This window comes from Mizuhopecten yessoensis, unplaced genomic scaffold (assembly GCF_002113885.1).
Source record: "Mizuhopecten yessoensis strain PY_sf001 unplaced genomic scaffold, ASM211388v2 scaffold9433, whole genome shotgun sequence".
NCBI classification, from domain to species: Eukaryota; Metazoa; Mollusca; class Bivalvia; order Pectinida; family Pectinidae; genus Mizuhopecten; species Mizuhopecten yessoensis.
Window position 1 is genome coordinate 420,314 of NW_018408045.1, and position 12,973 is coordinate 433,286.

A 12,973-nucleotide genomic window follows, 5' to 3' on the forward strand; every position below is an offset into this window, starting at 1 on the left:
GTGACCCTTGGGTCTCACGTTTCCCCATGGGGAGGGGGTCAACTTTACTATAGTTTATATAGGGAAATCACATTTTGGACCAACATTTGTTTAATTTCCATTGGAGGTAATTCAATTAGGGTTAGCATTATCAGTATTGGATAGCAGTTTGATGGTATGCACATATGAGCCCTGACTGACCCCCCAGGGCTGATGGGTGGGGCCAAAAAGGGTTGAATTGACTGAAATTTCAAAAATCTTCTTCTCAAAGACCCAGATATGGTAGAATCAAACACTCTTCATAGATGGAAGGGTATTAAGGTTTAGCCCATGGGCCTCTTGTTCAACATATCATTGATCACTCTAACACCCTTAGCATACCAGTTATTGTAAAAGACAGAGTTTCCACCAATAGTTATATGTGGGTTATGCCATAGGGGGGGTTTCAGAATAGAGTTGTCTGCCCTTTGGTAAATCAGAATTCAATAATCTTTCCCAAGCTTTGAAAACATCACACCAAAACATATTTTTGCATGTCCTATGACACATACGTAGGTAATTATTTCCACAATTAATAATAAAATCAACATTAATAATATTCATAAGTAAACTTGCCACTTTCTAGAACATGTACTTCAAAATAATCTTTAGTTTATATATAACATTTCTTTTCACTTTGTCTGTTTACGATAAAACAGTCAAATTTATAATATTTTGTTAATGAATGCAAATAATTTGAATGTGTACAAAAGTTAATTGTGACTAATTTTCAATCAAATTGTAAATTATATATAAATCACTTGTGTTAATTTTCAAAAGAAATTTAAATAAAGATAAAGATATATGTATAATCAACTTGTTAGTTTTAGCAGGTCAATTCTATAGTCTTTATATGCCTTTAAGTAAATTATAGCTTCTTCTGAGCCAGTTTAATTCATCAATAGTACAATCAAGTGATAGACTGAATAAGTTTTTTGTAAAATTGTTTCTGAACAATACAACAATGTCTGTTTTTCTATTCATAATCAAAAGATAATTCCTCATTATTGTCAATTACGTATTCAGATTTTGTAAGAAATCATTTAACTTGTAAGCTGCCACATTTTAAAAAGCAGTTACATAAAACTGTAATTATAAACTGTAATTCCATACAGATCACAGATATTTCCATGCTTTTCAGCACGTCCTTATCTCAGCAAGAAATTTTCCCAAATGACCCCTCTCATCTAATACATCATTCTCATGAAATACAGTTAATACTTATAATTCTACTTGACAACATGTATATTGGTGTTATGAAAATATATGGGAACATGAAGAATAAAAACCTAAATGAAACTGGTTTATTTACCTTGCCAAAATAAACAAAAACAAAGTTGTGATTATCAGGTGAAGTTGATAATTTTGTATTCTGAAATTCTTAGCCTAAGCCAATTAATTAATTTCAATCTAACAGGCCATAAGGCCCACTTGCAGGTAAAGAACACATAACAGTTCACAATAAATTACATACTACAATATCACAGACCAAATGTAAAATGATCAAACATTACATACATGACACATAAAATACAAACAGACTATGCGTAATGAATTAAAAACAAATCTGTTTCATTTCTGTTTGAAACGTTTTGAGTAATTCGCTAAAGAGACTATCTGTCTGAACATTAAGGAAGCTAAACATTTTCCGACACCTTATTAAAACAGTAAAACACTGTGTTTCCTTACGTCAATACGACTCTTGGTGGGATAAAAACGCACCGCACAGCTGGACCTAAGAGATCTGTTTGGAACCATTAGATTATTTTTCTAAAAAAGGTATGGACAGTCGAATATACAGTTTACACACTTTAAAAGGAACAATTGTTCTAAATACATTCTACGTTTTAAAAGAGGTGGTAAATTAAAATAAACACATATTTCTTCATAAAACATCACAGTCAATCTTTGCTTTAAAGCATAAAATTTAAGAAATTTTCTCTGAACTACTTCTAATTGATGTGCCAGAGTAGTTCGATATGGACACCATATTTCACAAGAATTACAAATAGAATGACAGTAAAATGGCATGAAAATTAACTGAATGACCTCAAAATTTCACATACGCTCCAAAACAAGGCTTGTAAACTGGCTATCTGTCTGTCAAAAATCAATATTGAATACAATATTTCACGAATCATAGCACATCTCCCTATCTCAAAATATTAGTTCATAGTCAATAATTACTGCCATTATCCAAAATTTATAACTGAAATGGCGAAAAAGCATGTAATTAAGCAGCACGTACAGTACGTGTTCATTGTTATTACAGGCTGCAACGAGTTTACAAATGACACATTGTACATACTCCCGTCTTGCCGAAAACGTCTAGCTTCTTCTTAAAAACCTTCTCGTGCTTTCCACAATCCAATCTTCTTCTAGACTGTACCTGGCTGTAGCAATATTATTGATATCATTGTTCACGGGGGTTGACACCTCCATGTGACACGATTTGGTGACATGTGCTGGATCCAAAATTAACACGAGGTATTACAGGAGCCGCCATATTGTTTACGCATCGCTAGGGCACACTGCGATAGTATGCACGATTTGATTGGTCGATACGAGCTTGATAGAACACTGCTCATTGGTCGACCAATTATTGAGCTCTATTTTGGAACAGTCGAAACTGACTTCGATGGGTGAAATTCTTGTGGAAACCTCTCCGTATTTTTTGCACTTAAGAGCAAATAAGTTTGTTTACACTTAAGTGGAAATCTTTTACACTTAAGTTCAAAAAGTACATAATGGTCATTTGGGTTTTTTGCACTTCGGCCGCCCATAGACACCGTGCTTCATTTGACATGGGTTTTCGGTGATCAAAAAGTTAAAATGTGCTGACCTGCATAGTCTGTTAAATTTTGTGAAAATGAAAGTTAACTGGAATAAAACGTTGTGTTTTCCCAAGGAAATATTCGTCCATGATAGATAACAAATGATTATTCCGGACAGTAGAATTGGCTGCCGGCTCAGACGGATTTTGCCGAGCCCTGTGTATCGTTACGCGTACCAGGCTTTTAACAGATGGACCGCCTGTACTTTTCTCTATGGTAGTAAGTGAAATCAGTGTTCTGATTGGTCAAATCAGCAAAAGATATATTTTGAATTAGTTAAAAATATCACGTTGTTAATAAAATGAATAGTTTTCAATATTTCACCGGTAAAAGTGTTATAATTTTTATCCACATTTTATTTCTTACCTAAAGAGCATTCAACAAGTGAGTGTAAACACTCTCTTTGCTTTTGTCATGTTTCGTTGTTTATTTTATCATTATCCCTGAAACAAATCATTCCACTTGCTAAATTTTGGGACACCTGCGTCGATCAAGTGACCTATTCTAATCGCCTTTCGTCAGGCGTTGTGCGTCATGCTTCGAGCGTAAAAAAAAATACTTTGGACTTCTTCTCAGAATAATCATGACAGGGCTGACCCCCAAAAAGACCAGAGGGGTAGAACCAAGATAGGTCACAGAGTGCAAAACCTTCACAGCACTTTTCCTCTAAAACTAACTGGTGGATTTTCACCAATTCTACATGCATGTAAAAAGATGCTTAGATGACGAGAACCAATATGTATACTCAGGACGGGGCTGTCGAAAGGTTGCCAGGGGCTAATATAAGCTTTACGAATTATTAGAGAAGAAACCTTCAAAAGGCTTCTCTGAAACTAACTGGTGGTTTTCACCAATATTTTATAGAAAGAGCATCCGCTGATGAGCTGATGATCTTGGACAAAAAACACAGAATCAAAGTTCATCATATGATGTAAATTCACTTGCGATACAAGGGAGATAACTCTTTTAGGTTTCAAAGAATTTGCGTTTTAAGGCTTAGTCATGAAAATAATTCGCTGTTATAACATTTAAGACAACCAACGGTATCAAATATTCAAATTTTATATCAAATACTAGATACAGACCCGTACACGTTTGCTGTTCCACCTTGGACGCAAACGCTACGGAAGTTCTACTCAAGTGCAACGGATACAGTTCGCAAGTGCTACGCAAACGGTACAGATGTGCTACGCAAACGGTCGATTCGTATGTGGTGACAAGAACGGGTTTAAAAACGGAAGCATATAAACCATCTAAAAGGAAACGAATATACCTACAATGCATAGGACGAAAGGTCAGTAAACTGTAGGCTACAAAGAGGCACACAAGAATGTTTAAAACTTTGCCACTTCCTTTGGATAATGGAATGAGCGTGAAACAAACAGAAATGTCTCGTGATTTATGAAGATCACAAAGACCTGTCGTACGCTAACAGATCAACGCGACACACAGATAATAATAAATTATGGTCAGAAGTAGTTCCACCTGCTTACCAAATGAAACGTCAGGCGTCGTGCTTCGAGTGAAACTTACTGGTGTAGTTTACCAATTCTACATACTTGTAAAAAGATGCTTAGATGACGAGGACCAAAATTTATACTCAAGAAGGGGGTGTTGACAATGTTGACAGGGCTAAGCCACAGGAATTCAAAAAGCAGAAACCTTCAAAAGGCTTCTCTGAAACTAAATGGTGGTTTTCTCCAATATCTTATAGAATCTGGGACAAGAAACACAGAATCGCTTGTGATACAAGGGAGATAACTCTTTAAGGTTTCAAAGCATTTGTGTTTTAAGGCTGAGTAAAGATTTTATTTAGCAGTTTTAACATTTCAGACAATCAACTGGATCAAATATTCAAATTTTATATTAAATGCTATATACAGACCCGTACACGTTTGCTGTTCCATCTTGGACGCGAATGCTACGGAAGTTCTACGCAACTGCTACGGAAACAGTACGCAAGTGCTACGGAAACGGTACAGAAGTGTTACGCAAACAATACGGAAACAGCACGGAAGTGCTACGGATGACTCTTACAAACGGTACGCAAGTGTTACGGATAACGCTTACAAACAGTCGATTCCTTTGTGGTGACAAGAACGGGTTTACATAAAAAACGGAAGCATATAAAACATCCAAAACGAAACGGATATACCTACAATTCATAGGACGAAAAGTCGGTTAACTGTAGGCTACAAGACGGCACATAAGAATGTTTCAAACTTTGCCACTTCCTTTGGATAATGGAATGAGTGTGAAACAAACAGAAATGTCCACAAAGACCTGGCGTACTAGCGCTAACAGATCAACGCGACACACAAATAATAATAAATCATGGTCAAAAGTATTTCAACCTGCTTTACCAAATGAAAGATAAATTAATATTGGCAGTAAGTAAAATAGTAACGTTATTTTTAACGAGAAATGTAATAATTCATAGGCAAAATAATAAAAAAATGAAAGAATTTCAGACTCCTGTGTTATGGGTGCGATACCTCTATGTCCATTCTTTTCCTATCGTCGTACATACTTCCATACATTTCTAGATTTTTCGTAGGAAGTTTGAGACCGATAACTGGTTCAATTATTAGTACATGCAAATACGTGCATTGCAAGTTTGAAATTTGTAATACCCTGTCTTATAGGGACCAAGGAACCAATTTTTTTTCCATTGACAATAGTGTTAACGTTTATACTGTCCTGGTTAAATGGGGTTATCCACACTGGTTTACCTGACCTCATTTTGAAGAATAGCATCTCACACAACTGTTAAAAAACATATTTCAAAATCTGCCCATTTGAACTTTTTTTATAAAGGGGCTGCCATCTTGTATTGAATTCGGCACCAAAAATCGACCAAAATTTACAACAAATTACACACTTAATAAACTCCCCCAGACAAAATCAGACTTGAATCTATTTTTGTATACATATTACATCTATATATATTGGTCAACCCACATATAAAACTTTTGAAGCTTCTGCCACCTTAATATCCAACCAGCAGGCCCCGAGGCATTCACCTTCCTATTAAATCTTCTGCCCAAAAGGGAAAAACCCAAAATCTATTTTGATTAGGTTCGGTGGTCCCATAGGCCTATTAATTCAATATCATTCATTTTGTAATACATATTTTATATATACTGACACGCAAAAGAAACTGTAATTTTCGATTGTGGCAAGAAAACAGTCGACTGAATTTGTCATTGGAATTTTCCGACTTCAATAACGAGTCTGACCTACGTAAGCAGCGAATTCTGAGTTAATAAGACGTCTTTTTCTACCATAGGGATGTTCTGCCACTCTTCGAGAAGCGCATGGTGCAGGACGGGTAGAGTCTGAAGTGGATTCGGGCGAGTTCGAATGCGTGTTCTATTGGCGAGAGATCGGGGCTGTTTGGGGGGCCAAGGTTAAGTGTCGGCATTGTTTTAGAGAAGATAGTCAATTTCACGTGCTGGACAGACAATGCACTGGTTTACTCAACATGGAATCAATTGCCTTGAAATCCGACCATCAAGAACCAATGAAGTTGTTATTCCCTGCTTAACGTTAAGCATTAAGGGGAAAAGTAACAACTACTTTACCCATTGTAAGTAAAATGTTACCGGACGGAATGCTTTGCTGGGGGCCTTCGGCATGGTATTTCAGTGAGATAGCATTATTAAATCGGCATCAGAACAGCGCTATCACAAGGAGGCAAGTCTACCAACGGACCCCGTCTTCGGCACACATACACACATGCACGCTTACACAACACAAATAGAGGTACGTCTTTAAATGACATTAGCTGTTAAAATGACATTAAACAAATTAAAACCAAGCCAGACCAATCATATGATTCTTGCTTTTGCGACGACGTTAAATACGAAATAAACAAAATCATTGACCAAACATTTCATACAATGGTTGTTTTATCTAGTTTACAATGGTTAAAGATGAAAACATTGCATTTAAACCATTAAGAGAGTCTCCCTGGTCTTTTCCTTTGCAGCTGTCAGCTAGCGGTTAACATGGCTTTAGGCAGCAAAATAATAATAAAAAACACTTTTCGTTCTAACACTTACTTTTATCGAGTTATTGTGCTGTTTAATGTAATTACTGACCCTCAAAACATATATTTAGACCCAAAAACCATATAAAACGGACATCTAGAAGCAAAGATATGTATTTTTATGATATACTGGACGCCGGTTAGCGGCCATGCTGAATTTTCGCGTCTGACCGAGTTAGCCCACATTTTCACGAGGTTCACTCAGGCTCATTTTGATCAGCACCTTCAAATTGACCAAAATAAACTTTCAAACCATTGTCTGGGAAAAGTGGTTATGAGACCCCATTGTGGGAACTCTGCTATGATGATTGGAATAATTTTCACGTCATGCGGTTTATACTTATTTCTTTATAATCAACAATTTGCTTTGACATATATATATTCCTCAAAAATTTCAAACGAACGGTTTCACAATCGCTTTTTTAATGGAAAGATGTAGACGCAAGGTCTACGAAAACAATACGGAAGTGCTACGGAAACGCTACGCAAGTGCTACAGAAATGGTACGGTAACGCTACGCAAGTGATGCGCAAGTGCTTCGCACTTCGCAAACGGTACTGAAATGCTACGCAAACGATACGCTGAAAGTGGAACAGCGAACCTGTACGGGCTTGTACCATGGTTTTTAGCTTGACCCCGTTTCCTATGGGCCCATGGGTTTTTGTTGTCGGTCAGAAGTTGTTGGCATCCCCACTCCATACCAATAACTATGATGAAATAATTCATATCCAACTCCTATTAAATTGTAATTTGTAACAGTATACTTACTTTGTGAATGCCGAGTGCGGTTATCTTCCACGCCATTTGACGTATATATTTGATAAAATATTAATGATTGGGTTATTTAACAACGAAACGATTTTGTGTATACACATTTTATCTGACGGGAAGTTATCTGAAAACCATTCACGAAAATATGTTTTTTGAAGATTACTCTATAAAAACGGATTAATATTTTGACATGATTTCAACAACAATCAAAATTTTAACGAATTCTCATTTTAAAAAAGGCATTTTTTAAGCACATAATACCACCAATGTGTGATACGAACTTTCATTTCCTGTACCGTGAATGTTCGACTGTTTGAGTAGTTAGGATGTTGTAGTTATACAAGATAGTGAAATGTATCTTAGTGGATCATAAGTACTCCTTATCTTATGTTTTCTCACTGTTTAATTTAGATTATAGAAATTTGGACGAATAATTAAATGTTTAAACTCTTTACGTTAACAGATGAGGCAATTGTTGTGTCAATGAAGAAGAAAGAATATCGAGTAAAGGAGGGTAATGTAGCTTTCTTAGACTGCACGGTGGACCCACAACCGAAACGTATCATCTGGAAAAAGGGAGACAAAAACCGAGTAGACATACGAATCCCTTTGAACAGTCAAGAATACCATTGTACAGGTCCGCCTAACCCAACACTTGTGATACGGTCAGCAAAGAAAGAAGACACAGCTTACTATCAATGTACTGCCAAGGATATTGATACCGCCAATAATATTGAAATAGAAGTTAAAGGCGTTATTGTTCCATTAATAGTGGGTAAGTGCAGAATAGTTATGTTATGCAAAATCGAAGAGGGATAATCTCTCTTTTCTGTCAATGTCGAAATGGAAAGATTATTCGGGCATTCATTTGACAAGGTTTTCCTGAGTTAAATATAGAAACGGTGAATAAAGCGTTTTGTTTTTCTGAAAATGGATCCGATGTATATTATATTTTTTTCAGTGATGTCATGATTATTAAGGGATAAAATGCACATAAATGGACCGTAAATCTGTTATATGATTTCGCAGGTATTTAGATGAAAGCAGTCAAATATCTATTTTTTAAGCCGCAGGCCTAATCTGATTGTAAATAAAGTACCTCTTACCATATGCATATTATACCCAGTGAAGCATTTGTCAGTAACATTCTGGACTTTACTTTGGTAGAAGAAGAACATTTTATTTCAAAGTAATGAAATATATGAATAACTATTCTGTTAAAGCGAGTTTGAAAATACAATTCTAGTGTGCTATTGCATACATAAAACACGTCGATCTCATTCTTTATCAGCTTCAGGAGCAAGTGGGTCGGACGGTTACAGAAATGACAGATCGAGGTCTCGTTCTCGGGACAGGCACAGGGAATCTCGCAGGTAGAAACAGATTTCCTTTAAGTATTAATATAACAGGTATATTGTAATTTCTGTTTCAACACATAAGGGAAACAAGACAGTAGCAACATGTGGTATATCGAAGCCGATAATCGAAAAACTGTATAAAAGTACGACAAAAGACGACCATGAGAAACATCGAATTTGATTCCATCTTTTGTATTAATAAAAATAATGAATTACACCAAAACTATATGACCAATGTTATCCATAATTATAACTTTTGAAGTTAGTTTAGTAAATAAATAAAATGTTCCATTTATTTTTTATTGAATTTCATCAGAAATACGTCAGAATGTTTTTGGAATATGGGCTGAAAGAGCTACAATAATATGTTGTATCTCGCCCTTTTTTATTTTTAATTACTTTATTACGTTTACATAAATAAGGTAAGGCATAAAACACACATAGCAATATGCATTGTAATTTGTTTTGACTGTATACTTATTCTGACCTTAAATGACCACAGTTGGCGATGAGAAGTTAAACTCAAACAAACAAACTGACTGCTGATTGCATGGTCAATACCTATTAAGGCAATTATCACTAATGTTGGATTATTTTGTGTCGTTTTGCAGTCGTTCACCGGAGGACATGTATGAAGGGGAGCAAACAACTAGAGGTACTGATAAACTTATATATCGAATAATATCATTTCTTTTTGTAACATGACGACAAGGCGACTTCAAAAAACCTTAGTCTACATTTGTCATGGTGATGACAATAAATTGTATTCAGTCTTTTTGGACGTAATAAATAATTTTAGAAAAACAGTTATAGAAAGAACGTTCACCAAAATTTAAGGTTTTCGTCATAGGAATAATAGAGTTAGGGGATAGTACGTTGTTTTGAGTAGCTAAACTGGTATATTGATCTATCGGTCTCGAGTTCAAACCCAAATTTCATGTTCTAATCGCCAGTATAGACACGAAAAACAACGTACTATCCCCATTCTAACACACCTTAACAAATATACTACGCTAATATGTTTAGAAACATTGTATTTCCCTGTACAAAAGTACTTTGTGACCTGAACTGGCGACGTGTCATTCTGCAGCGGACTGACCAATCGGAAAGAAGCTTTCAAAAGTCGGTCATTTAGCCCCGCCCATACTGGCGAGCGCTCGATCTGTATGTTGACGAGGCAGAATATTTGGATTGTTCGTGAACGTCCTGTTACGAAAGTTTATACGACACATTCGGATTATTATTGACCAAGTTCTTATATTTCCATGTCAGTATGCATACCAATCTGTGCTTATCGACAAAATCGGTGATTATTTTTATAGATTTGTGAAGAGTTTTGTGTCAATGCATACGACACATGTGAAATGTTTGATTTGATTTCGGATCTAAATAGATGCCTTCACACGAATGGAAAGAACGTTTCAGTAATATATGGAGGTAAGAACAAGAAATGTGTTCTTTTTACTTTTTAATTCATTCAACCAATGCATTTCATCGGTCGTTTCTGTTCTGTTGCCTATTAGCCTTATCAGCGGGATTTCGCTATGATGCGAGCTTGACACCATATTGTTTTTGTTGGAAACGGGGCGTGGCTTAAGAGCGATGGGAGGAGCTTAACACGATTGATCATGATTCTATCGCAGATTAGAACATGGTCCGTATCCAATCAAAACACGCGTTGCAAACGAATCGTGTTAGAATAACTATTAGTAGGAAACAGGTCACTAATGCCATCTGTTTTACTTCTTTTATTAATTCCTTTTTTTTTCATAACATGAAAACGTTTCTGGCCACTAGAGTTCCTTTATATTCCAATTTTCTTCGAAAACCAGACGGATTGTTTTCACTTTATTAAGTCTCCCGTCTCTTCATACTGTTCCGTGCAACTGTTCCACATTGGTTTCCAAAGCATTTCTTCACGGATATGATTTCTGTCAAATGAGAAGTAGACTTATAATAGCAACATTATTTGAAATAAACATAACCCGTTCTTAATAACTAGGATGAAGGTTGCTTCATTGACTAATGGACGATGGAGGAAACAGTGTGTTCAGCATTAATTTTCTGACGCATGATTGCATATTTCCAAAGGTTAGTTATGAATAGGATAGAGTTTAAGTATATTTTGCAGATGCAAACAATTATGTAGTCTTAATTTTAATTAGTTCAAAACTTCGAACACTGCTAGTATAAACTTACAAACTGCTTCATTTCTAAAAGATGGTGGAACACTCAGAATATGATACGTATAACAATTTGTAACAGACCTTTTCAGGTCTACGACCTATTTCTTTTCAACAACTTGATGCTGATAAGAGATGTATTGTCGCTTATCCAGAATTTGACGAGGTAAGAAAAGCCTGTTGAGATTGTAGGCATCGTTTGAACCTGTCATCAAATTCAAGCGCAGTAACATCTCTCACATGTCGAAATATGAATGTTTAATAATATTTATCACATCGCTACAGTGATTCCTTAACTGCATACATGTTGACCTGTTATAAATGCATGGTGTGTTTGTATACAGGAAATGAAATAAGGATTGATATTTTTCCGTGCAATTCAAAAATCTCCTTTTAATCGGTGAGGCCAGGCCAATAACTAGAACAGCAACAGAGGAACACCTGACATCATGCGTTGTTTCCCACATAAAGTTGATAAATACAAATAATCATTTGTTTTTGATTTGTTAAAAGAAGATGGTTTCGTTTTATTTTGCTTCGCTTAACGTCCAATAAACAGCTTAGGTAATTTAAGGAAGTGCCTCCATGTGTATTGTAAGCGAGCATGTGTGTATGAGTGCTTAGTATGTTGGTGTGTTTGCCTCCTTGTGACAGCGCGGATCTGACGCACCGAGCACAGCATTCCGCCGTGTCACATTATACTGACAAAGTGTTGACGTTCCTCTAAATGCTTAACGATAAGTAGAGAATAAGATTAATATTTGAAAGGAATGAAATAATTATATCAAATTACCGTCGATGAATTGATGAAGGTGCTGCGGAGCGTTTACAATAATATGTTTTGAAGAGCTGCTTTCTGAGGGCGTATTCGTACACTTGTTTGGGGCCCTAATATAAACACAATCTACATGTAGGGAACAAAAGTGCTCTTTCAGCAAAACGTGCGTGATGTTTTTTCAATGATTTATTCCAAATTTATTCAATTTGCCGTTCAATTATAATTCCTGTGATGGTATATAAAACAAGCATTCACGCACATATGTATAAATCAAGAATAAATATAAAAGAGGTCGTATAAGATATAACGACAAAATGATCAAATACTGGCACGGGATCCGAACAAACAATTGTTGATAGGATGCGCATTACTTAAAAAGATAGATGGACAAATATTGACAGTGTAGACAAATAAATATGTCAAATTTTCAGGGCGATCTGCCCTTTATCAAGACAGAAACATGAACATTTACATATCACAACATATAACAGATATAAATAGTCACCGTATAACAATGATACAAGAAAAAAACGGTTTAAAAGGAAATTTTAAAGGAGGATGGTATAAGCAGACTCTGCAGGGGTCAATACCTAAGTCGCATCAAGGGGTCACGTTGTGGTTACAGGCAGTGTGCCAGCGATCCTGTAATCTCTGCATTGCCACTCATGAGTCGCCGCAGGGGTCGAGTATAGGGCATAGATAGTGGGCCAATGATCCTTCCAATAATTATAAGTGGACAAATAAGCAAAAATGATAATAAAGATAAAAGGATTAATAACGTAACATAAATTGAACATACGTCGGAGGTTCTGGAGACTAATTGTGACATGCTGGTAAGCAGCAGATGTTGTTGTACATATCAATGCATCAGAGCTAGCCAGGCCTCTTGTAAATATTTGTTTTATCAATAACTTAATAGGATATGATTTGATACAGAGTGCAGTGAGAATGTATTTTGATGTTTCATTACAGAGCTAACA

General features: G+C 35.9%; 1 protein-coding gene across 1 annotated transcript in view; it reads left to right on the forward strand.

The window, feature by feature from the left end:
* Positions 1-9,988, forward strand: part of LOC110458142 — a 28,254-nt gene extending 18,266 nt beyond the window's left edge. The window contains exons 4-6 of the mRNA XM_021509731.1: positions 8,138-8,449; positions 8,966-9,047; positions 9,644-9,988. Of these exons, the coding sequence (XP_021365406.1) occupies positions 8,138-8,449; positions 8,966-9,047; positions 9,644-9,737 (488 nt within the window). The 3' untranslated portion in view covers positions 9,738-9,988. The remainder of the gene's footprint in view (positions 1-8,137; positions 8,450-8,965; positions 9,048-9,643) is intronic.
* Positions 9,989-12,973: the final 2,985 nt, after the last annotated feature.